Below are 27,517 nucleotides of genomic sequence, written 5' to 3' on the forward strand. Positions count from 1 at the left end.
TTTCCAGGGTCCCTTTGTTTGTGATTATACTGATTATCGTGAGAAAGGCAGAGCGCTTAAAGCCAACTGGATATTTACTGCTGTCGTTGCTTACTAAAAATGGCAGTCATGTGGTTTAATGCAAGAATGGAAGTTGTTCTACATAGGACCAATAGGAGTTAGAGAGATGCTTCATCAATAAGGAACAAAGACAGGCTGCAAGCAATACCTACACTCAAAAGGAGAAAACATTATTTACAACAACAGTGAACGCTCTTGAGGTAAAAATACTTATATTGAAAATCATAATTGATTTGATATTGATTGAGAGCATCTGCCGTGCAGCAATCAATAGGCACGAGCGAGATGGATTGCGAGTAGGTATTTAATGTCAAACCAAACAGGTGTCTCATTTAGATTCTCACGTGGCCCGTACAACCAGCATCAGTAGCATATACAAGCGGGCGAAATAATATAAGCCCATTACGGAACCCACAAAATAATCTACATATTCCAACTTTACCACTAGTTTTTAATTAGGAAGCCGGGCCGGTAAAAGCCTTCCGTCATAGCGGCAGCAGGAAAGCATCATCGCGTATTAATGAAGTCGGTGCACGCATCGGCCGCGCGCGCATGCCGCATGTTAGTCGATCGTCGTGGGCGCAGCGGACTACTCGTCAACTGTCAAAAGTTCAGTGACATTTATTTATGTATATACTTTATCGTGCTCTCACGACAGGTGTGCTTAGAACAAACAAACAAACAAGTGTTCATTTTTGGATTTTTGGTAGGTACATTTTATCAGAGAACTAAGTTGATTATTACTATTTTCTAACCAAATAATTAGAATTAAAGGACAATCAAGTGATATATTTAATCAGTGTTAGTAGATTGGTGTAAACCTGTAAACAAACAATGCATGTCACGTGACATGAGTACTTACCTAACGATTCCACCAAATCGAAACCAAACGATAATTGCATAATATTTAAAACTAATTTAATAAGGACAATTAGGTGCAGAAGTTGTAATACTTTTATACCTAATAATATACAATCATTTATCAAATAAATTCTCGAATTTACTACGGGCCTGATCATTACGGCAGCCGCCCTTCTAGTCAGCCAGTTCATAAACAAAAGTGCAATAACTAGGTACAGTCGCAATCAGATATACTATGCTATAACAAAGTGTGGGAGTGTCACCATTGGTCCGACTATAGAAAGATTGAGTAAAAAATGTAACATAAAAAGCCTCAATGCAATATAGGGTAATTCGCCAGTAACTGGCTACCGGCCAATAACTGGCCACCCTAAACTAAAAATGAATTCTGTTCACATATAAACAGAATTCATTTTAGTATAAGGTTTCAATAACTGGCCAGCCTTCAATAACTAGCCACCTTAATACTAAAATAAATTCTGTTTAGGTATAGGTGAATAAAATTAATTTTTAGTTTAGGGCAGAGATCGGATACCGGTATTTTGAAAAATTTACCCTTAAATGCATGACTTTTTATTTTTGCCCGAAATTAATATATGTATCACATAATTGTTTGCCGATTCTAAGAAAAATAGTAAAAAAAAATATAACTTCGATTTTCACTGCGAAATTAGTGTTAGAAGTTGAATTGGCTAAATCATATTTATGTAAATACTAGCTGTTGCCCGCGACTTCGTACGCGTGGATTTGTATATTGGTGGTTATAAATTCTACATTAGCTTAGAACATTATGCAGCAAAAGATAGCAGTAGGGACGGTTAATCATTTGTTAATTATTATACAACGCATGAAATTTGTCTTTCACAACCTGGCTACGAAGTTTCAAGCCCCTAACTGAATAAAATTGTTCTCGATAATCTCGATATAATCTCTCTCGACCCCCAGAAGATTTTCAAGTCCACTATTTAATAAAACCTACTACCTAACTACCTATTTACGAAGTTTGAAGTTCCTAGCTTAAAATAAAATTTGAACCCTCTACCAACTCTCAACCCCTGTTTAAACTTTTAGGGGATGAATTTTTAAAAACGCTGAAATTACTTTTCTTGTATTGTAATAATATGCCTTTATACAACGATTCAAGTCCCGCACTCCGATAAATATTTGGGTTCCATACAAATTTTCGACCCCCTTCACCACCTTGGGGGATGAATTTTTAAAAACGCTGAAATTAGTTTTCTTGTTTTTTAATTTAATACCTTTTTGCAAAGTTTCAAAGTCCTAGCTTAAAATAAAATTTTCACCCCAAGACAAAGTTTCATCCCCTTTTTTACCCCCTTAGGGGTTGAATTTCCTAAAACGTCGCAATTTCTTTTTTTTGTAATCGGCTATTATGCCTTTCTAAAAAGTTTCAAAGCATTTGTAATGGATTCAAACTTTCAACCCCTTTTTAACCCTGTTAGGGGATGAATTTTCAAAAACGCTGAAATTACTTTTCCTATCTTATAATAATATACCCATATACAAAGTTTAAAGTCACACACTCACAAAAATATTTGATCTCCATACAAACTTTCAACCCCTTTTTCACCACCTTGGGGGATGAATTTTCGAAAACGCTGAAATTAGTTTTCTTATTTTTTAATATAATACATTTTTACAGAGTTTCAAATTCCTAGCTTAAAATAAATCTTGAACCCCATACAACCTTTCATCCCCTTTTTAACCCTTTTAAGGGATGAATTTTTAAAAACGCTGAAATTACTTTTCTTGAGTTTTAATAATATGGCTTTATACAAAGACTCAAGTCCCGCACTCTCAATAATATTTGATCTCCGTACAAACTTTCAACCCCTTCTTCACCACCTCGGGGGATGAATTTTTAAAAACGCTGAAATTAGTTTTCTTGTTTTTTAATTTAATACCTTTTTGCAAAGTTTCAAGGTCCTAGCTTAAAATAAAATTTGCACCCCAAGACAAAGTTTCATCCCCTTTTTTACCCCCTTAGGGGTTGAATTTCCTAAAACGTCGCAATTCCTTTTTTTTGTAATCGGCTATTATGCCTTTCTAAGAAGTTTCAAAGCATTTGTAATGGATTCAAACTTTCAACCCCTTTTTAACCCTGTCAGGGGATGAATTTTCAAAAACGCTGAAATTACTTTTCTTGTCTTATAATAATATACCCATATACAAAGTTTAAAGTCACACACTCACAAAAATATTTGATCTCCATACAAACTTTCAACCCCTTTTTCACCACCTTGGGGGATGAATTTTCGAAAACGCTGAAATTAGTTTTCTTATTTTTTAATATAATACATTTTTACAAAGTTTCAAATTCCTAGCTTAAAATAAATCTTGAACCCCATACAACCTTTCATCCCCTTTTTAACCCTTTTAAGGGATGAATTTTTAAAAACGCTGAAATTACTTTTCTTGAGTTTTAATAATATGGCTTTATACAAAGACTCAAGTCCCGCACTCTCAATAATATTTGATCTCCGTACAAACTTTCAACCCCTTCTTCACCACCTCGGGGGATGAATTTTTAAAAACGCTGAAATTAGTTTTCTTGTTTTTTAATTTAATACCTTTTTGCAAAGTTTCAAGGTCCTAGCTTAAAATAAAATTTGCACCCCAAGATAAAGTTTCATCCCCTTTTTTACCCCCTTAGGGGTTGAATTTCCTAAAACGTCGCAGTTACTTTTTTTTGTAATCGGCTATTATGCCTTTCTAAGAAGTTTCAAAGCATTTGTAATGGATTCAAACTTTCAACCCCTTTTTAACCCTGTTAGGGGATGAATTTTCAAAAACGCTGAAATTACTTTTCCTGTCTTATAATAATATACCCATATACAAAGTTTAAAGTCACACACTCACAAAAATATTTGATCTCCATACAAACTTTCAACCCCTTTTTCACCACCTTGGGGGATGAATTTTCGAAAACGCTGAAATTAGTTTTCTTGTTTTTTAATATAATACATTTTCACAAAGTTTCAAATTTCTAGCTTAAACTAAAACTTGAACCCCATACAACCGTTCATCCCCTTTTTAACCCCCTTAGGGGTTGAATTTTTCAAAATCGCTTCTTATCTCTTGTACACTTTACAAATGCAACCTAGTGTGCAAATTTCAACTTTCTAGCTTTTGTAGTTTCGGCTCTGCGTTGATGAATCAGTCAGTCAGTCAGTCAGTCAGTCAGTCAGTCAGGACACTTGCATTTATATATATAGATGTAATTTTCAGTAATAGATATATGATTTTTTTACTACCATTAGAAAGGTACACTATTTGTGATATACCTATGATAAAGTTTGTAAATATAAAATAATTACAAACCCCGAAAAATCTGCCCAAAATCACATACTAAAAATCATCAACTTCCAGTTTTTTCTAAGTTTTCCGACATTTCGTCTATAAACAAATGTAATTTTTATAAATTAAAATACTGCGTAAATTTATGTAATAATTCGGAAAGTTTATTAGTTTTACTATTGAAATAATATACAGGTACAAATATAATTTGTTTAACCATTAATCTGTGAGCTGTCTAATGCTTTGTAGACATTTGGCAACACTATGCATTTAAGGGTTAAAAATATGGTTATTTCGAAGTTATTGCAAAAAACCAGTTCCGAACCCTTTAGGGTGGCCAGTTACTGGCGAATTACCCTAATTACTACGAAAATGCTGACAGCTTAATCAATATTAGGCAATATTAATGTTTCCACATACTGACTTACTCGTAAAGGATTTTAAAAAGAGTTTGTGACACGATTTACTGGCCTTTTTCTACTGTCTAATTATTATGACTAATTTACACAACAAATGACTAGTATGGTAAGCCTAAGATACCACTATGTACCGTAAAATGGGGTGAGTAGGCTTCGCGGGGACAGTTGGGTTATGAATGGGGAGAGAAGGTTTGAAAGGGGGGTGAGATGGTTTTTAAGGCTACTGCCACAAAAACAATGCATTCCAATTTAAATTGGAGCTATAGTAATACTCATAATAAAAAAAAATCGATCCAACAATCTTCCAAAATCACCTTTGTATGAAAACCCAACTCACCCCAAATACGAGGGACTACGGGGTGAGGTGGGTTTTCCTGTTTATCGTCAAAGTTATGAAATGGAACTACCCAAAATAAAATAAAAACGAAAATACAAACTTCCGGAACACTTATTATATACACCATTCAGTTTGCATATATAAAAATAAAATGTTATCGAGGTTTGAATGTCAGTTTTGCACCTGCTCACCCCATTTTACGGTATGTAGAGTCTGTGCGGAAAGAGAAGAGTCGTGGAATGTAAGGGAGCCCATACATTTCACGACTCTTCTCTTTCCGCACAGACTCTACAAATGACACTTTAATAGGTCTGCTCTCGGAAAAATCAGTTCAATGTTATATGTATCATGTAGGGGAGGACGGGGCTAGAAATTCAGACTTATTCTCGACGATACTCTTTATTGTCACACCTCAGTAAAAGATACGGCTTAAGGGGCCCACTGATTAACAGTCCCCCCGGTATCGGCCTGTCAGTTGTTCGGAACTGTCAACATTTTGCTCTAGCTGTCAGGCCGATACCTACCGTCCGGCGGACTGTCAATCAGTGGGCCCCTTTATAGAAAAATATTTGATTAAAGATAGAGGCAGACAACCGGGCGGACAGGATGTACCTAGTGATTTTTAGCGACAAATAAATTTAGTATGCAGAGATTCTACCGCGAAAACCAAAATTCGCATATTGCGGGGATCTTTCTCTTTTACTCTCATAATTAGAGTGACAAAGAAAAATGCCCGCAATTGACGAACATCGATTTTCGCGGTTATATCTCAGTTTTCATTTTATTTTAGGTATTTAGTTATGTTTGAGTACTTTAATTATATTAGCCTAGAATAATTATTTATTAAATAAACAAATAGCTGAGTAAAAATATAATGATACATTTCATTCAAAAGAAACTTTTTTCATGTTTTGATTAATCTGCATTAATGATTTGTTTTGTCAATAACTACATAATATGTTTTAGGCGATAATGTTTTTACTGCCTATAATGTATTCACACGTTCACTTTAATAGTAGAAAGAAACTTAGGAAACGTTTACTTATTACTGTTTTACTTCACGCAAACTACATATTCACGCAAATGTTTTGTTCCATGTGTATCAGGAAATGTATAATACGCGGGTGATTGTGTTGACGTGTTCAACACAGACAGGGTGTGCCCGAGACAGGGTAGGAGGAATCAAAAATAAATGTATACGTAACGGCTCCTATAGAAAAGACGCTTAGCACATGGAACTTCGTGCTAAGCATCCGTTCTTTAGCTGACTAATTTTAAAAGGTTTAGGCGGAGTATGTCATCTTCTTAGGAGGTCACTTTCGAGTTAGGTCACGTTCTGAGGACTGTGCATTTGATTTCTTTGCCACACATGTGGATAAAAAGAAACTTTCTCATCAGTTTTTCAACAATCAAGAGAGCTTTTACCAGCTGGTGTGGTGAAAATCCTACTAGGCTACTAGGCTATATTGCTACTAGGCTATGCCCGCGACTTTGCCCCGTAGTAACCGTTATAATGCTCCACCCCCTCCCCCTTCGTACTGGCATACAATCTTGCAACCCCCATTGCACAATTTTCACAAGCTTGAATTCTGGGATAATGAGTAGGTAAACTAAACCTACTTATCCTAAGTGACCTGACCTGAGTCCCTTTCCAGGTTAAAAACTGGTTCTATATGGGCCAAATTTTATTAAAATTCAGTGATGGAGGGACAGACATTCAATAAGCCAAATATTTATTATCACCAATTAATTATGACTCACGCTAGACCGGGCCGGGACTGGGCCGAAACTGCCGGCGCTTCGTTTTCTATGGTAAGCACGTCGTGATCAGCCGTCATAGAAAATGACGAGTCGGAGGCCCCGGACCGGGCTCGTAAGTCTAGCGTAAGTCATCCTTTACTTCTTTAATTATTAAACTGTATGATTAACTACTATGCATGTGTATCTACTTGCTTATTAAAATGCACACATATTATATGAATGACTGCTTTTTCTCGGAAATGTACACACATTCGATACATCAAGAAGTTAACAATACATAATTATCAAAAGGTCTAATTATATTCCTATTTCTGGTTATTCGCACCACACTTACATACTACATTTTTTGAAGATGAAATGATATAATTAGATTAGGTGTCTAACACGCCATTTAAGGGTCCGCAGCAAGCGCGGCCGAATTTCACATTCCCATAAAAACGGAGTTCCGATCTCATTTTGAAACTACGTGGTGGATTGTAATGAAACTTTGCACATACAATGACATGAGGTATATCTATGCCTGTAATTAGTTTATATAGCTCCAGCTTATAAAACAAACGAAATAGAGCAAAACAATTTCTCTTCTTTCTACCGTACAACTGTTTTTTAAATACGTTTAAAATTGTATGATTTAATGTAATAACTGCGTTATGCAACGATAAGTTATGTATGAAAAACTTTAATTCGCTATTTTTTTAACTACTTATGGTATCTGAAGCTACATAAACTAATTAAAGGCATAGATATATCTCATCCTATTGTAGGCACAATGTTTCAGTGCAATCTAGCTAGTCGTTTTAAAATGAGAGCGTAAATAACTACGTTTGTATGGAGAACCGAGTTTGCTGCGGACTCTTAACGTAACATTTTTAGCTCTCACGAAGTCACGACATACCTATATCACTCTAAATGTCGGACGTTAAAATAACTCTATTTAAACTTGATTGGACGTCACCTTTTACTCCGCGCGGTCGTAATAAGTTACGCAGTAACAATCAGGAATAAACGGTTTTTCGTCAATCTCGTCCGCTTTGCAAATTGGAACAAACAATTCCGATATTTATGTTTAGCATTAATAAAGTAATTTCAAAAAGGTAACCCGTCTAAGTCCCTGCCTGACTAATATTATAAATACCTAAATATTAAATGAACAGTAAAACGAAACTCGTTTTTAGGGCTCCGTAGTCAACTAGGAACCCTTATAGTTTCGCCATGTCCATCTGTATGTCTGTCCGTTTGATAGGTCTTTCAAAACGAATAGGAGTCTTCAACAACCATTTTTTGATAAACATACCTAATAGTTTCGAGTATAATCGTTCTAAAAGAAAAATAAAATATGAAAAAAAAATCGTGGAAGTATAATTATAATTAATTAAGTATATAAATAACTAAGCTTTTTTATTTCCTTAATAAAATTCGATTTACAATGATACCTATTGTGATTCTTAAAGTGCATGCAATTGTATAAATGGTAATTTTTAATAATAATAAAATTAAAAGCAATTTTAACACAAATAATTAGAACATTATTATTGAGGACCTCTTCATAGAGTAAAGTAAAAATACTTTCAAGGAAAATACAGCGAACATTGTCGGTTGAACCGTGTTTGAGTTTTTGGAAAAAGTCTATTTTGACGGACGTGTAACTACGGAACCCTACACTGAGCATGGCCCGAAGGAAGGCGTACATTTATAGATCTAGTATAGACTGTAATTACCTATTGCATAAAATTTTATTGATCTATAAATTGTTATTACCTACTAGAATAAGACGAAACATGCTTTTTACAGATTAAGCAATGATATACTGAGAGTTTGATTAAAAAAAATGAGAACTGGATTCACGATGCAAAGAACGATATTTGGACTATTGGTTATAGTGTTTCTGGCATCTGACGTACTATCAAAATCAAGGAGATTCTCAAAAATACAAACGGATGCGCTGTCCAAGACGAGGTGTGATTTGATGTGCATTGACGTCAGCAAGGAAAATAGAACACAAGTAAGTATAAAGCCGGTAAATATATTTTGCCAACATGACATTAATCCGTTCTTCTTGCACCAAAATATGCGTGAAACCCGTGATAGGTACTTACGGTAATCTTTTTTTTTCAAGATACTCAAATCAAAGTCAATTCATAGTTTTTGATATCAATGATCCACGTCCAATTTTAAGCTTAGACTGCTTGTTAAAAAATATATCAAAATTAAAATTTTGTCAGAAACATGTTTATTTGTTTTTTTTTTTAACTATGTATTAGGACTAAGAAAATAATTAATACCAGAACCAGGCCAAAAAGTATACTACAGACCAAAGTCACTTGCAATCTTGCATGTTCAGGCATATTGTGTGTTACCTTTACGATCTAAACGTAAATTTTGGGTTTATGCAGTGGTTTATGAATAAGGTTTTCGCTTGTTTTTCTTCAGTGCCGCTCACAATGCCGGATGCAAGAGCAAAAGCCGGGGACGTGCCCCGGTTACGACATCCCGCAGTGGCAAGCCGCTTGTGTAGAGGCCTGCAACTTGGACTACCAGTGCGACGGCACCCAGCGCTGCTGCCACCACGGATGTGGCTCTACCTGCAGCGAACCCGTAGACCTACTGACCTTGCCAGGTACTTACTACCTACAGACCAACAACCTAGGCAACCATGCAGTGCCACCACTACGGTTGTTACGGTTGTTATTACATAATATATGTTGGCTGTTGGCCCTATCTCCCCTAGATCAACTGAATCAGTCCTACCTACCTGCTATGTCGTTGAAATCTATGAGTATTAGCTGCTCGTGTCGGCATAGAACCGGACACCACTTAAAGGTTGACTCACGCTTGACCGGATCGGGACCGGGCCGGAGCTTCCGGCGCTTCTTTTTTTATGGAAAGCACCACGTGATCACCGATCAGCCGTCATAGAAAAGAAGTCTAACGTGAGTCATCCTTAACTGTGTAAGGTCGGGTAAGAGAAACATAGGTACTTAGTTTCTTTTGCTCGGGGCAATTAGGGCGAGAAATTGTATGAGTTAAGTATCTCTGTTTAAATGTTCCCTACAACTTGCCCCATAGTTTCTCTTACCCCACCTAACCTTACATGTGTTTAGGCTAACTGACTGTGCCAGGCACGTCAGTAGGGCAATTAGTTAGCCCGGTCCCATATGGTAGGTAAGTATCTACTCTTTACTATGCCCGTATCCGCTTACCTAGAAAACTACCGAAAGAAAATCATGTAAAATATAACATGCTACGAACTAGGTATATTAATGAACATCCATATCACTATTCACAATAGAATTTCCGGCATCGCGTCAAACATAGGTAGGTACCTACCTACCTACTAGAACAAGATGCAATGCCCACAATAGAAAGCTTTACAATAACAAGCAAACACGTCTTACAATGGTTACAATGATATGATGTTATCAACATCATGATATAATATCTAAGTATTATAACAAACACAAACAAACACGCAATCACATCTAACAATGATTTGAATGATGTTCATGAAAACTTCAAAAAGTAATATGTATGTTTTTGTAAGTATATGTATATAAAATTTCCTGAGAAAACGACATATCTTAATTTTGAACTTAGATATAATATTTCACAGGACTCCCAGCATTACCAGTCATAGAAGAAGTCAAGGAGAAGCGGAAATCAATCCTCATCAGATGGTCTGATGGAGTCGGAGATCTGGCCCGCGCAGTACCCGGCAGGATTATGTACCTGCTTGAGGAACAACATCATCTCGGACCGAAGTACGAGGAGGCGAGGCTTGCAGAATGGAATCTACTATTAAGAACCAATAAGTAAGTTCTCTTATTAACTATGAATATCTGGGAGATCGAGCTTTGCTCGGAAAACATATAAAAACTCAAAAATGCGCGTTTTCCCAGAGATAAGACCTAGCTAGATCGATTTATCACCTCCGAAAACCCCCAAATAGCAAATTTCATCGAAATCGTTAAAGCCGTTTCCGAGATCCCCGAAATATATATGTTTATATGTAAATAAATAAACAAGAATTGCTCGTTTAAAGGTAGAATATATAAATAAATATGCAAGAATTGCTCGTTTAAAGGTATTAGATGATAGAAGTAGCGTGACCACAAAATCCTGTGCTTCCAATAAAATAGGGCTTGATGTACTAGAATTAAGACCTCCTGGGGGGTCGCCTCTGCAAGCCTTAAAACAATACATAAGCGAAACATTTTGTTGTATGCTTTTTAGGTACCTACCTATAAAGTACACCTAGTCTAAACGATATCGTTTCGTAAAGGAACACCAGGGTCAACGTCCCTTGAACAATAATTTGTCTAACAAAATGTTCAAACTTTTTGCTTGCTAATCTTCTCAAGCTTTCATTTGATCTCTCCTCTTAAGTGCTTAGTTTAAACAATAGACACTATTGATAATTTATATTGTCGAGCTCAACGATATATTTTTTCACTGGACGTACAATGTACATTATATACGATACGATATCATTTATAAGATTTTAACTACCTATATTTTAACGATATCCGTCACATCCGTGAGACTCTTGATTTTTTTAACTCTACCGTAGAGATTTTAAAACGAATAGCTAGTACTTCATTATCCTGTAGTCGAATCTTCTTATTTAAATGTTACTTCATCATCTTCCTCGCGTTGTCCCGGCATTTTTCCCACGGCTCATGGGAGCCTGGGGTCCGCTTGGCAACTAATCCCAGGAATTGGCATAGGCACTAGTTTTTACGAAAGCGACTGCCATCTGACCTTCCAACCCAGAGGGTAAACTAGGCTTTATTGGGATTAGTTCGGTTTCCTCACGATGTTTTCCTTCACCGAAAAGCGACTGATGGTAAATATCAAATGATATTTCGTACATAAGTTCCGAAAAACTCATTGGTATGAGCCGGGGTTTGAACCCGCGACCTCCGGATTGCAAGTCGCACGCTCTTACCGCTAGGCCACCAGCGCTTTTTAATTAAATGCCACGTAAGTAAATATTAAGTATTGTAATCTATATATATATATATATATATATAAATGCACGTGTCCTGACTGATTGACTGACTGACTGACTGACTGACTCATCAACGCAGAGCCGAAACTACAAACGCTAGAAAGTTGAAATTTGGACACTAGATTGCATTTATAAAATGTAAAAGAGCTAAGAAGCAATTTTGAGAAATTCAACCCCTAAGGGGGTTAAAAAGGGGATGAAAGTTTGTATGGGGTTCAAGTTTTATTTTGAGCTAGGAAATTGAAACTTCGTAAAATGATATATTATTAAAATACACGAAAACTAATTTCAGCGTTTTTGAAAATTCATCCCCTAAGGTGGTGAAAAAGGGGTTGAAAGTTTGTATGGATATCAAACATTTTTTTGAGCGCGGGACTTTAATCTTTGTACAAAGCCATATTATTAGAAAATAAGAAAAGTAATTTTAGCGTTTTTAAAAATTCATCTATTACAAATTCTTTGAAACTTCTTATAAAGGCATAACATAAGATAGCAAAATAACATTATTTGAACGTTATTAAAATTTCAACCCCTAAGGGGGTTAAAAAGGGGATGAAAGTTTGTCTTGGGGTGCACATTTTATTTTAAGCTAGGACCTTAAAACTTTGTTAAAGGTATTAAATTATAAAACAAGAAAACTAATTTCAGCATTTTTAAAAATTCGCCCCCTAAGGTGTATTTGGGGATATTATTAAAAGACAGGAAAAGTAATTTCAGCGTTTTTTAAAATTCATCCCCTAACAGGGTTAAAAAGAGGTTGAAAGTTTATATGTGGTTCAAATTTTATTTTAAGCTAGGTACTTGAAAGTTCATAAAAAGATATATTATTAAAATACAAGAAAACTCATTTCTGTGTTTTTGAAAATTCATCCTGTAAGGTGGTAAAAAAGGGATTGAAAGTTTGTATGGATATCAAACATTTTTTCGAACGCGGGACTTGAATCTTTGTATTTGGGGATATTATTAAAAGACAGGAAAAGTAATTTCAGCGTTTTGTAAAATTCATCCCCTAACAGGGTTAAAAAGGGGTTGAAAGTTTGAATCCATAACAAATGCTTTGAAACTTCTTAGAAAGGCATAATAGCCGATTACAAAATAAAGTAATTGCAACGTTTTTGGAAATTCAACCCCTAAGGGATTTAAAAAGGGGAAGAAATTTCGTCTTGGGGTGCAAATTTTATTTTAAGGTAGGAACTTGAAAATTTGCAAAAAGATATTAAATTTAAACACAGGAAAACTAATTTTAGCGTTTTTGAAAATTCATCCCCTAAGGTGACGAAAAAGGGGTTGAAAGTTTGTATGGATATCAAAGATTTTTTCGAGCGCGGGACTTGAATCTTTGTATTTGGGGATATTATTAGAAGACAATACAAGTACAAACACACACAAGAACAAAAAGGGGTTGAAAGTTTGTACAGGGTACAAATTTTATTTTAAGCTAGGAACTTGAAACCTCATAAAAAGGTATTATTTTAAAACGGAAAAAAAAATCAGCGTTTTTGAAAATTTATATCTCAAGGTGGTGCAAAAGGGGTTGAAAGTTTGTATGGAGTTCAAACATTTTTGTGAGAACGGGCTTGAATCTTTGTACAGAGGCATATTATTAGAAGACAAGAAAAGTAACTTCAGCGTTTTTAAAAATTCATCCCCTAAAATGGTTAAAAAGGGGTTGAAGGGATTGGGTTCAAATTTTATTTACTTCAAACTTCGTAAATAGGTAGGTAGTTAGGTAGTAGGTTTTATTAAATACAGGACATGAAAATCTTCTAAGGGGGTTGAGAGGGATTATGTCGAGAACAATTTTATTTAGTTAGGGGCTAGAAACTTCGTAGGTTGTGAAAGACAAGTCTCATGCGTTGTATAATATTAATAATTAATAAATGATTAACCGTCCTACTGCAATATTTTGCTGCATAATGTTCTAAGCTAATGTAGAATATATAACCACCAGTATACAAATCCACGCGTACGAAGTCGCGGGCAACAGCTAGTGATAATTTTTTTTCTGATGGACGTTTAGGTAAACGCGCGCAAAGCATTGATTTAGTCGATCTTATTTGGAAATTTCGTAAAGTTTGGACTGCTAAAAATGGTAATTTTGTATTACGATATATCCTGTACTCCAACTTTCATAGATTACATTTTTGTTATATGATATTGAACAAGAGTAAATGAAAGTTGGACGAAATCAATTTTCACCAGAAATTACTTCAAAACAAGTGATTTTTTTTCGTGAAAATCGACTTAATTTCAACGTAATTTTGATACTAAAACAATCTACATCATTTCCTGAAACTGTTCTTATACATCATTTTGTATAATTTACCACTATAATTTTTGGATGAATTTTTAAAAACTGTCCCTTCTCGTCATATATTGTCGGTGACGCACGCTCGAGACCTCATTATTAATAGGCAAGATGAGAAGACGTGCTAATAGAAACCAATACTTGTTATTTAGATATTACGTAACAAAATGTGTATAATTTCAACAACGAAATCTATCAATTTGACATTTTGGCTCTAAAATCGTTAACGGAGCCTGAAGTTTTAATGATTGACCTTTAATGTATGTAGGTATTTGGTGTTAAATAAAATATATATATATCTCTCTCTCAAATTTGGTGAAATATTTTCAGAACGAAAATTTCTCTCCGCAACTTGCTGAAACCAGGCCGCTGGTACCGCTTCAGGGTAGCCGCTGTCAGCTCGACCGGCAGCAGAGGTTTCTCATCTCCTAGCGCACCCTTCACCCCCAGGAAGGGGCCCAGAGCGCCTCCACCGCCCAAACGGTTGAGGATACACCCGGTGCGAACTGAAAACGGTACGCAATAATGTTTATAACATAATATATACTTATTGCGTACAGCGTGTTGTGGGGAAACGAAGAGCCATAACATTGGTTTGATCTTTCGGATGCTCAAATTCTTATTCCTATATGAATCAATCTAATTCTTTTTTGAGATATGTCAAAAACCAATATGTACTGTTACCACCAGATTAAATCGGGTTCTATCAATTCGAGAATCAGGTTGCTTTCAAGGTTTCAGTGTGCACGTTTTCAGGTTTTCAATCGTAACCTTAGGGGGTCAACTCCATCTTATTATTTATCCTTCTACTACAGTTCCTACACGGTCTATCAAAACTTTACAAAAGCCGGGTGATGGCTTGAATACCCGATGCGCAATTCCGACTTCCCCTTGACTGAACTGTTTAAAAAGCCAACATTCCAACTCTTCCAAGCCGTCGATCAACACACGAGTTGATCTTAAGATGAAGCCTCAGAGCTCTCGAACGATACGTCAATCTAAAAAAAAATTGTCTCCATTTAATACATGTCCTCATTTTAGCGTTTACTTTTTCTTTCAATATTTTAAAGAAAAAGAATCCTAAATCTATGAATAAATGTAGGTACGAGTATGACCTAAATTGTCTGATTTCTTTAGGCTTTAGGTAATAAATGGCACATAATATTCCCTTTTTAAATTATTTAATAACTACAAATAATTAAAAGTAAAAATTATCTCTTCCAGGTACAGTAACGGTTCGTCTAGAATGGAAGGAACCCAACTCGGACTTGCCGGTAAATAGATACAAAGTGTTCTGGAGCCGTCGCGTTCGGGGCGTGACGGGTGATCTAGATTCAGTTCTAGTAAACCATCAGACAGTTCCTAAGGTAAGTTGGGGAAACTAGAACGGAGGGGTGTTAAGCCAAAAGTCTCAGATAAAGGTATCAAACTGAAACTAAAATGCTAATATCCACACAAAATAAATCTGAAAGATAAATGTTAAAAAAGTGTATTTGAAAATAGCAAGACTAAGAAAAGACGTAAAATTAATTTGAAAACTAATCACAGTTGAAAACGGAATCAATTAAAATAATCAAAAACCTAGTAGGTACACTTACTCACACTTGAAGTAAGTAGGTATGTCTAAATGCATATAATAAGGTCGTATTAGTACTAATAAGGTACCTACCTACCCTGGCAGTGTCTGTATTTTTGCCTACATTGTACCGCCACTGATGTAAATAATTACTTATTATTAGAGTCTGTGCGGAAAGCGGAACGCGAAGAGTCGTGGAATGTATGGGGCCCAATATATTCCACGACTTTTTTCTTTCCGAACAGACTCTATGTATATATATTATAATGAATTCAACTTAATTTGTTTTCTTACAGGACAAAACATACGCTGAAATAAAAGAGCTAAAACCTAACTCAATGTATTTCTTCCAAATACAAACGATCAGTCAATTTGGCACCGGCAAGCTTCGAAGTGATAAAGCGGCTGTATTTTACAACACCACAAGCACCCACGGTAAAGTAACGCCACGCCACTTGAATATTAAAAATAAAACTTATTCTGCGTCTGCGGCATATTGTCTGTTGCCGCTTTAAAGTACAAGATTATAACAAAATCTAGAAACAAATGCTCTTACGAGTTCTTCCGCTAGGTATCATAATTCATAATAATATTTAGTAGGCACCTAAGTACCTAATGCAATACCTAAAGGGGCCCACTGATTAACAGTCCGCCGGATGGTATCGGCGTGTCAGTTGTTCGGAACTGTCAACTTATTGTTCTAACTGACAGGCCGATACCGTCCAGCGAACTGTTAATCAGTTGGCCCCTTAAGGCAACTTATACAATTTGTACAAGGTAAGCGTTTCAATTGTGAAACGCCTATAACATATATTTTTGTTATAATATCATTGGTTAAGCCACTACCACGAAACAAAACCCAATTTCATGTGATACTAGTGATAAGCTAATCAAACCACAGTTTTTTCACATCAAACACCTTGATATATTTAAGTCACTTTACAATCACTTGTTCACAGTTGGCAATCCAAGTTCAGAACGGCGCTCAGACTTGGTATCGGTTACCAGTAAAATTAATCCCTTATACTTCTATTTAAAAAAAGGATCGCGAATTGAAACCGGTAACCAATTCCAAGTCAATTACATTTTTTTTTGTAGTATTATAGTAGTTTATGCAACAGTGATATAATAAGGGTTCTTAAAATTCAAGGGTCGAAGTTACAAAACGAGACGTAGTCGAGTTTTGTAAAAAAAGACCCGAGAATTTTAAGAACCAATTATGAGCTGTTGCATACATTACTTTTTCTATGACAGCTGCAGCAAAAAAAAAAAAAAGAGTTATTATTAAAAAAAAAAGAGATTATTAAAAAAAAGAGTTATTATTAAAAAAAAGAGTTGTTATTTAAAAAAAATTTAGTTATTATTAAAAAAAAAAAAGAGTTATTATTTAAAAAAAAAAGAGTTATTATTGTAAATGAAAACATACCTCTTTCAATCAAGATGATCGGAACTTGTATCTTTAAAAAAAATAAAGCAGTTGTATTATACTCATAAGATGACTGCTAGCAGTCATCTTATGAGCCTATAGACAAAGCATTCAAATGACATTGCTTTAGATATCACTGTCAGTCATTTAATTGACACATTTGAGTGCTGGAGTAGAAAAAATATTTTTATTCGTACATAGAATATTTCTAAATAGATATAACTATTTATATGTATTCAGTATTCATTATTAAGTGGATTTGCTATTTAACACATTTATAAACTGTAATAATAATTTATAACATAACCCTTGCACACATTTTAGTACCATATTTTCACAGTAGTTAAGGTATTTCACACGGGTTTACTTAGTCAAAATATGACCTATTACTAAGAGAATACCTATGTGCGAAAAGAGAAGAGTCGTGGAATGTACACCTACTCGCAAGGGAAAACCCATACATTCTAGGACTCTTTTATTTCCGCACAGACCCTACTTACCTATACTTTAATCTTTGAATTCTTTGATAATCACATAATCAGACCATTAATATTAAGAAGCTTAGGTAATTCGTCCATCCTGACAAATCATATCAATTCCTCGTGAAAGGCCCCCCATGAGTGCCATGAGTGAAAATGGGTTCTAATCAATATATTACGTGCTAAATTTACAACAAAAAATATCACTTTTTATTGAACCATTAAATGTATTCAAAAAATGGAATATGTGATATATATCATGATGAATTATAAATTATTCCGTCAACTTCCGCTAAGTTACAATAATGTTTTATTTATTTATTTTATTTTACCGACACTTGACTATTTCAATGTGTATGACTGTTGCTGTCAGCTAATTCTACTAAGCCTAGGAAATTCTATAGCTAATTCTAATTATTCCTAATCTTGTAATCAGTTTGTTTTTCTTAAATGGAATAAGAAATAAATAAATCGAATTTAAACTGTCGTGAGTCATACTAACTTAAGCCAAAAATAAATAGATAATTAGTTAATAATACTGAATTTGATATGATTTTTAATGTAATTTCAGATTTTGCGCCACAGTCACTTAATAAACAGGATAAAAGGGTTGTCAAAGGCCTTAAGTTGCACAAGGTTATTTGGCAAAATGGAAAATTGAAGGCTAGAATATCCTGGAACCCAATATCTACTAGCGGCATTAGAAGGTAGGTGATACCAGGGGAGACACTCCTGACTTCAGGCAAACTCGGCTCCGTTCGGCTCAGCAAGTCAGCATTGCCCCGAGCAATTATTAGGGTTGACAGAACTTGATGTCCCTTTGCATGCACGACCATAGATAAGATAATTACTTAAATTTTGACAACCCTAAATAGCCAAAAGGGATTATTAAGTGCACTGCGCCGGCCCTTATCAAAACGTAGTAAGCACCTACGTACTTCAGACCGAATTTTAAACACGAGCGTAATCCATACTAATATTATAAATGCGAAAGTGTGTCTGTCTGTCTGTTACCTCTTTACGATTAAACCGCTGAACCAACCGATTTTGTTGAAATTTGGTATCAGAGAGAGTTTGAGTCCCGGGCAGGGACATAGGGTAGTTTATATCCCAGAAGTCATCCTTTAAGAGGGTGCAAAGGGGCGCGGAAGTTTGTACGGGGAATCGATGAAAAGCAGATTGGATAAGCTACCCAAATTACTAAATCCACGCAGAAGAAGTCGCGGACAAAAGCTAGCATGCTATAATTTATAGTATGATACTGATAAAGACAAAAGTAATTCCCACTAGTTACTACCATCTAAGATAAATTATAAGATAAATGACAATGTATTTAACAATATTTTTATTCATAATAAAATTACAAAATAAAACCTAAAGTGGTGGTAATACTTACCTTACTTAGGGGATTTTTTTCAGTTATTACGAGTGGTAAAAAGTGAGATAAAATTTTCATTTGTTACCACTGGTCACAACTTAGTACCTAGTAATTAACTAGTGGGGAAAACCCCGATACTTGTGTCTTAAAAGTTGATACTAAGTGATATACCAGTTCACACCTAAAAAGAGCTTAGCACTTAATACTAACCTATAGGTAATGGAGCGGGAATAACTAAGACACTAACATCGGTGCTTACATTTTCAAGCTTAGTAGGTAGATAAGGGGCATAAAACGTACCTATATAAAATATAATGATAATGAAACGTACATATTATAAAATATTGATGTTAATAAATAATGGTTAATAATCATTCATGTATTTTTTTTTATTAAAAATAAAAATAAATATTTAAGTTTGATACATTTTATGTTTTTACGCTCTATTCTGTAAAATTTGGTCTGAAGCACTTACTAGGTTTTGATATGGGACAGCCGAATACTTTACTCGCTTTACAATGCAATTGCATTTTTACTTGTACTATTCGGACGGGTTACAAGTGGGTTACAATTTTAGCAAGTCTGCTGTACAGTTCCAAGCAAAACCAACAGGCACGACCGAGTTCCATAGGGCACACACACGTAACGACAAACCTGCACAAACTCTCAGTTCAAACCATCATGGCACCGGTAGCGGTGGTTGACGTCGACGCAATAGCGTTATTAGGTTTATATTTCGTCAGCCATACACGCATACAAACCATGAATCCACTCCACACTTAAAAAATAATAAAACTGGCCAAGTGCGAGTGGGACTCGCGCACGAAGGGTACCGTACCATTATCTATAAAAACGGAAAAAAAATCATGGGAGCCCCACTCCGACTCGCACTTGGCCGGTAGTATTTATTTGTTGTACTAGAGGCAACAGAAATAGATTATCTGTGAACATTTCAACAGTCTAACTAGCATAGTTCATGAGATACAGCCTAGTGACAGACGGACGGACGGACAGTGGAGTCTTAGTAATAGGGTCCCGTTTTACCCTTTGGTTACGGAACCCTAAAAATCCTCTACAATTGCATTCCGTTTGCGAGACGACATTGTTGCACAGTGACTTGCGACCTATCCCCTCGGCAATCACTGGATAACTGAAGCCTATCAAGCCTGCCAGCCACACACGTTCAGTTATGCCTGCGCAAGCGAAGTGCGCAAGCACAACCGACAGGCAAAAAATATAAATTTTGATATTTTCAATTTTGCTTGCGCAGGCAAGGAGTTTGCTTGCGCAGGCAAGGAGTCATGTCATACACACGTTCAGTTATGCCTGCACAAGTAAACTGTGCAGGCATAACCATCGGTTATAACCTAGTGTGTGTGGCCGGCTTAATGCGCACTGGGACCCCATGGACCTAGAGTTTGAACTCCAAATGGTACAAAATTGTACTACCGAGGCTCTTATATTTGTTAATTTGTTAGTACCTTTGTCGTTTTATTTAATATGTGCATACTTGTTTTTTACAGATATGTTGTACAGTGGCGAACGGAAAAATGTGAAAATCCACAACACGAACATAAAATTCTTTCGGCAACCACTGAGGTAAATATACACTACCAATATTAACGAAGTGAAAATGAATTCAATAACAGAATAACGCGGGGCAGGCCGGCGTCACAATTTGCATGAACATAATATGCAAAAATATCAAGCATGAGCGGTTATGATGAGCGTCTAATTAGAAAGTAGACTCAAACCCATGGTCTAATAAAACATGGTCTTCTCTTCCCAGAGTGTCACAATAACATTGCCACTTTATTTCAACATAACATGTTACATGGGTACATTATATCTATGGTTAATAAGTTAAAATATTTCTTTATAATTTTATAATTTTCATTTATATGTATTTTATCTTAAATTTTACAATAACACGTCATTTTTAATTATTCGTTAGCAATATCTTCCGATTCACGAAAGAAATTTCAGACGTTCGGGTAATTCTGTTTACACTACTGGCAACACAGGATAGCGCTGTCACATTTGACAATCCGCCATTTTGTCCCTGACCGTCATCCTTGTCGAACGCGTGTTAATTGTTATTTCCTTCTCGCTCAGTGTCAGCAGTCGCAGTGTTTTCCAAACTTTTCACGGCGTAAGCTTGGTAATTAATGTTTTGTTACGAAAATGGTTGGCTGCTCTATTCGGAACTGTAAGAGTAGGAGTGAAAAGTGCAGTATAGATTTGTTTTATTTTACTATGTTTCTACATGAATAACTTAAAATTAATGCCGTTAAAATAATTTTCACCGTTGGTTAAAATTCTCCCACATTTTAAAGTTTGAGAACCTGTAAACAGCATGATGACGTAGGCAAGTGACAGTTAGGTCATTCGCGAATCTCGGAAGAGAGTACCAGGCAGAGTATATTATTATACCATGCTCAAACCCCGCGAAAACTCGTCCTCGACCTTTTGATTTTTAAATATGACAATGAAGCTAGCTACGGGTCAGACGATCCCAAGACTCCTTTTTTTAATGTTGCCCACCCAAATTCTGTGACATTTCAGTCATCAAAAATATTACCAGCCTAAATTTAAATAAAAATCATATTTACGAAAAAATCATTTTGTTTTATATTTACAGCAAACCACTTTCGAAATCTACGAATTGGATTATGATTGCACTTACAAAGTGAATGTAAACAAATCACGGAAAAGTCTATCTCCTGACTCGGAAATCATCGTTAATGTTCCTGGGTGTGACTATTTTCAACGACGGATGAATGGCACAACAATAAACTGTGAAACTTGAATTATTCCATATGGTTAATTTAAACTATTTCGCCAGAATTTTAAAGCAACATTTTATTATGACAGTATTAGTATTAAAAAAAAACATCTTAAGACACTTATGAAAGGATATTAGATTGGTTCCTTGTTTGTTCAAAATGTCTGGATGGTGACATTAATTACATCAGCATTCATGTTTTGTTATATGCTGCATTAGTTTAACGTGTAATTTTACCGTTTATGGCTCGTACATGGAATCTTATCCTCATACCTATTCTCCCTCTTCGTCTCTCTGTCTTTGGGATGATAATAATGATTATTGTAAGAAAACGAAAATCTAAATTTTCTTTGCTCTTATCCTGCAAAGAGCAGAAATATAAATGGAATCAACCATAAACTTGTTTTGATATTTATTATTACCTAGCCAATCGACGAGCATGATGTGTGTCAAATAGTATGTTGAGACGTTGCGATTGCTGAGCGACGTGAGTTAAACATACGTTGAATGTATACCTACCAATTTTTCCCAAGGAAATTAAAATAATTTAAGGTACCTATTTATTTAGTTTTAATAGTTTAATTAAAATATAAGTTGAAAAGTTTGCTTGTATTTTTCCAATAAAATATCCTATACCTACATCATTAAGCACTAAGTTAATAACTTTTTAATACAAAGTAGCTTTTGCCCGCGACTTCGTCTGCGTGGAATTAGTGGCAGCAGCTAAAGTAAGTATAGCGCCTGGATAATGCTAATAACAATCATTCAATTTGCGCATTGCTTACTTCAATTATTAGGCAATTAAGGTCTTAAGGTACTCTTTCAATTCCTATGGACGCCGCCTGCAACACCAGAAATATTACATGCGCGTTGTTATAATGTTGCATATAACTAAGGTATAACGCTAAATATAATCCCATCAAAAACATTACATGTAAAAAGGTGCAAGTCTCGCAATGCTTTTAAGTACTACAAAAAAGTTTTGAGATGTAATGTGAAACCAAGTCGGTTATTTTAATCAGTGCTAGGGGGTGTTAAAACCGTATCAATAAGATATCTTTAATTTGTAATACATATAATGACTCCGATAGAGATCCCTGTTCTGAACATTAGAAACACATTTTATTAGGTACGAGTACTAGTACTTATATTATAAAATTTCTTTCACTGGGTTACAACGTCATACGGAATTTCTCACCACTGCCATCACTCGGTAGGAATTGACATTTTTCACTAAAACCACTTCCTCACTGAATGATGGATTTATGACCTACAAAAACAAAAAAAAACATAAATTTAAAATATAATTTTAAACCCTAACTTCATTACTAGGTCTACTGAAACACAACTTGTCAGTAGAATAATCTTTAATAGAAAAAAACCGACTTCTCTAACTACTAGCCTAACCCACTTAACGGTGCTTATACTTTATTTGGTAATATGTATACATTTTATGGTAATCATAGTGGTTGATTTAGTTTAGGTATCATAGTGGTTTTCCGGGTCAAGGTCTGGGTCCGAGTCCGAGTACGGGTCCGAGTCCGGAGTCCGGGGCCCAATCCAAGTCAAAATCGAAATTGAAAATCACAAAACGTGTACTATGCGTCGTTGAGGAGTTCTGTTCTGATCATCATCAGCAGTTCCACTTCATCAAATGCCACAGTTTTTAATGTAAATGCTTGATTTTCTGATGAAAATATATAAAATTCTATACGGATGCCTTTAAGATTTGAGAAGTTCCCTCGATTCCTCATGGATACCATGTTCAGGACTTGAGATTGACATAAATGTGCCTAAAAACCTAACTTGCTTAACAAACATAACGAAAAGGACAAATCGCCAAATGCGAGCTATGCGTCGTTGAAGAGTTCCGTTATGATCATCATCAGCAGTTCCACTTCATCAAATGCGACAGTTTTTAATGAAAATGCTCGATTTTCTGATGAAAATACAAAAATCTCTATACGCATGCCTTTAAGATTGGAGGAGTTCCCTCGATTCCTCGTGGATCCCATCATCAGAACTCGAGCTTGACAAAATTGTGGCTTAAAAACTTAACTTGCTTAACAAACATAACGAAGAGGACAAATCGCCAAACGTGAACTATGCGTCATTGAAGAGTTCTGTTCTGATCATCATCAGCAGTTCCACTTCATCAAATGTCACTTTTTTTATGTATATGCTTGATTTGTTGATGAAAATACAAAAATCTCTATACGCATGCCTTTAAGATTTGAGGAGTTCCCTCGATTCCTCATGGATCCCATCATCAGCACTCGAGCTTGACAAAAATGTAGCTTAAAAACTTAACTTGCTTAACAAACATAACGAAGAGGACAAATCGTCAGACGTGTGCTATGCATCGTTGAAGAGTTCCGTTCTGATCATCATCAGCAGTTCCACTTCATCAAATGTCACTTTTTTGAATGTATATGCTTGATTTGTTGATAAAAATACAAAAATCACTATATGTGTGCCTTTAAGATTTGAGGAGTTCCCTCGATTCCTCATGGATCCCATCATCAGAACTAGGTTTTGACAAAAAACGGGACCAATCTGTATGCATATATATACAATCAAAAAAATAATTTTCAAAATCGGTCCAGTAATGACGGAGATATGGAGTAACAAACATAAAAAAAAAAAAACATACAACCGAATTGATAACCTCCTCCTTTTAGATTTAGAAGTCGGTTAAAAAGGCGAGAAATTTAAACTTATTATGAGAAGTTAACCCTTCAAGTCTAATTTTTTTAAATTTGCCGCCTTTTCTACTATGCTAGAGCTTTAAAGTTCACAACCGTGAACTTTAGAGGCCCTAGTACACAGTGGGGAAGCAATGTCCATGCCAAGCCATGTTTTGCTATGCGCAACTGCAGGCCAATATCACGTAGGTGTTCACACAATGGTGCATATACACAACAGCGGGTCTCTCCAGCCAGCTGTCAAACTGCTAGCGTATTTACGTCAAACTAAACAAACAATGGCGACTAGGCCACGGTACGTTACGATTCCTTAGAAATGTGCCAAAAAAACTGACAACTTCCCGATTGCTCCATGTTCACAATGGCATCCTTCACCACTGTGTACTGGCCTTAAGCTTGCAGTCGGCGTGAAGCTACAGGTACAACTATAGAGGGTTATCGTCATAGTAAATTTTGTAGTCACAGTAAAATTACTGCCATCTATCGACACACGATTAAAACTAAAAATGAAAATTAATAAACATATAAAAAAGATGGGTATAAAAGTTTTTTATTTTATTTTATTTTGTAAAACGCCATATGACTTTGGCCAGTTTGACCCATGTTCTTTCATAGTTATGTGTTTAAATTGTTAAATATCAAACGGTGTCGCCAACGCCATCTACCCGAGTATAGGGCAAAGCTGTGGCGCCATTTATTCGAGAATAACTTTTTCTTGATTTGAGGCACGATTTTTCCTTAGACTTTATCTTATACGGAGTTATATAAAGGCGTATCCAGACGAGCTGGGCAAATCGACCGATTTGATCAGGAAAATAACTGGCGCCAATCTCATCTAGCGTTCACACGTACACAATTTAATCACCAATTTGCATTCCATACATACTAACTTTGAAAATAGGCGTTCAAATTGGCGTTTGTGTCCGCACGGCCTGATTCGATCGGACAATGGACAGTTTCATCAGATTGGCGAAAATTTGTCTCATCCGGACTCCACTTAAGGTCCGAAAGAAAAGAACCGTGGAAATCGTGGAATGTATTGGGCTCCATTTGGGCCCCATACATTCCACGACTCTTCTTTATCCGAACAGACTCTAGCTTCCCCGCGCCCTCGCTATTCCCACAAAACAATGGCAGTCAAAGTGAAACCGCGTGTCGCCAATGCAATTATAGCTGGTCAAGCAACGCTTGTCAGTAGAAAAAGGCGCGATTTTTTTATTGGACGATATCCTTTCGCGCCTACATTTTTCAAATTTGCCGCCTTTTTCTACTGACAAGATCTGCTTGACCATCTATAGTCCGTCAACCAAATCTTGTCAGTAGCAATGTAAAGCAAACTAAAGTAGGGCAACACTCAAAGAGCAGTATTGCGTTAAGAAAAGCAGCAATGTACATCGAACCAACAGATTTTTTTTTCCGCTGAGCGCGCCCTGCGTACGTCAATTCAAATTGTCACTGGCGGTTTATTGAAAAAAATTGAAACATGGACGGACAATTTAAAAGCGATGTTAAAACAATGTTAATCAAAATGATGAACAAATTTGAAGATATCAAAAACAACTGCTTATATTCTCTTTGTTCCCTATCTATGTCTTCTAAGTTTACTAAAATAAAATCATATCAAAATGCAGATAATTAGATAGTGCATATATTTGTTATTTACAATATAATATGCCACTTGTTAATGTAAATTAGTGTACTGTTCTGGATGAATATGACATACCTGTGTAATTTTTTTGATTGGTATATATTGTACAATATACATATTAAAAATAAAACAACTGATATTTGGGTGTTTATTTAATTTAAAGGTAAATAAGATAAGGGTCACTTTTCGACTTGGTTGCGTTGTACACGTACATAAACCGCCATAGGTAAGTATTGTCTGAAAAGATACTACGTACTACGAACGCCTTATATTGGGCAAGATTTAATCCTGCAACAAACATGTATGGATTAGGTAGATATTGCGAAAGAACGGCGATATAATCAAGGCTCTTAATAGTGTTTAAAAGGTTTACCTTTGTAAATAGTCACAACCGATTGCTGAAAATATTAGACATGTGGGCCTATAGACGGTTTCCAGGACACAATTTATGGTCTTGTTGGATAGATTTAGGCATACGTTTTAATTTTATTTATGCCTTTTAACCCTAAAACAAAAAAACTGAACATAATCTTAAAAGTTCGAAAGAGTTCTTCCAGTATGTACTTGTCATAACCTCAATTTTTAGTAATGTTTACCATCAACGAGCATGATTGTATATTGTAGGCCCCTTAGCTTTGCTTATTCTTATTTAATGTATTGGTATTTAATGGTGACAGCAGAAATATCTCTTGAAACAGAAACGATTCAGAATGAAAACCAAATGAAAACAAATAAGGTGACGGCTGTCGTTCACGATCCACATTCCACAGATAAAACACAGATGACACGCATTTTGGAATTATTCGAACACAGTGTTGCTAACCCGCGATTTTTCAAATTTGCCGCCTTTTACTACTGACAAGATTTGGTTGACGGACTTTATACATTAAATAACCCCAACAAAAATCTCTAAAAACGGAACTGCGTTGAAGTGGCAACACTAAATAAGTGTCTAACTTCACACCGATAATTCGCAACCCTCGGAATTGTCAAAATCGCGATAAGAAAATATTGCAGATTGTTTTATTTTATTTGATTATTATCAAAGTTTTGCGATAATCACAAACCCGGCACATAGTTTGAAAATTTTACAAACTTTTTAAGTGCTTAATACATTTTACTGAAGCGGTAGTGCCGTGTTATAAATGACTAGAAATATGCGCGAATATTCACGACTTTATTTAAAATGTACGGTTTAAAATCCACTATTATGTCTTTTACGCCGTGTATCGTGTCTCCCTTATAACATATAATCAACACTTTCAATATAATATCAAATTGTGTTCATTTAATATTTAGTGTCCTTGTAAACTGCAATCCTCTCAGGGCGTAACCTGTCGTTCTACGGGGTGAAGGCTGTGCAAAAATGTTATTTTTTAACCTTTTCTGAAACGTAGTGCATCTCATTTTTGTAAAAAATGGCTGAGGACGAGGTACTTTTCGACGAA

At 35.6% G+C, this 27,517-nt stretch overlaps 1 protein-coding gene across 2 annotated transcripts; it reads left to right on the forward strand.

Annotated features, from left to right (window-relative positions):
• Window positions 1-565: 565 nt before the first annotated feature.
• Window positions 566-21,764, forward strand: LOC134657638 (anosmin-1). 2 transcript variants are annotated; one of them, XM_063513210.1, is made up of 10 exons: window positions 634-766; window positions 8,548-8,758; window positions 9,187-9,373; window positions 10,367-10,565; window positions 14,403-14,587; window positions 15,297-15,439; window positions 15,945-16,083; window positions 18,125-18,260; window positions 20,455-20,530; window positions 21,573-21,761. In XM_063513210.1, exons 2-10 carry the CDS (start codon window positions 8,585-8,587, stop codon window positions 21,738-21,740), a joined length of 1,407 nt encoding a protein of 468 aa, XP_063369280.1. In that variant the 5' UTR covers window positions 634-766; window positions 8,548-8,584; the 3' UTR covers window positions 21,741-21,761. The 2 variants fall into 2 exon arrangements, with proteins under 2 accessions (XP_063369274.1, XP_063369280.1); XM_063513204.1 differs by lacking the exon at window positions 8,548-8,758 and having other exon boundaries at window positions 566-766; window positions 21,573-21,764.
• Window positions 21,765-27,517: the final 5,753 nt, after the last annotated feature.

The sequence above is a fragment of the Cydia amplana genome, chromosome 2 (assembly GCF_948474715.1).
Source record: "Cydia amplana chromosome 2, ilCydAmpl1.1, whole genome shotgun sequence".
Classification (NCBI taxonomy): Eukaryota; Metazoa; Arthropoda; class Insecta; order Lepidoptera; family Tortricidae; genus Cydia; species Cydia amplana.

Excerpts from the sequence above, each read along its gene's own strand:
- LOC134657638 (XM_063513204.1), top strand. The coding sequence starts at position 581 with ATGAAGTCGGTGCACGCATCGGCCGCGCGCGCATGCCGCATGTTAGTC. Across the intron at positions 15,440-15,944 it reads ACCATCAGACAGTTCCTAAG|GACAAAACATACGCTGAAAT; the intron begins GTAAGTTGGGGA and ends GTTTTCTTACAG. Across the intron at positions 20,531-21,572 it reads TTCTTTCGGCAACCACTGAG|CAAACCACTTTCGAAATCTA; the intron begins GTAAATATACAC and ends TTATATTTACAG.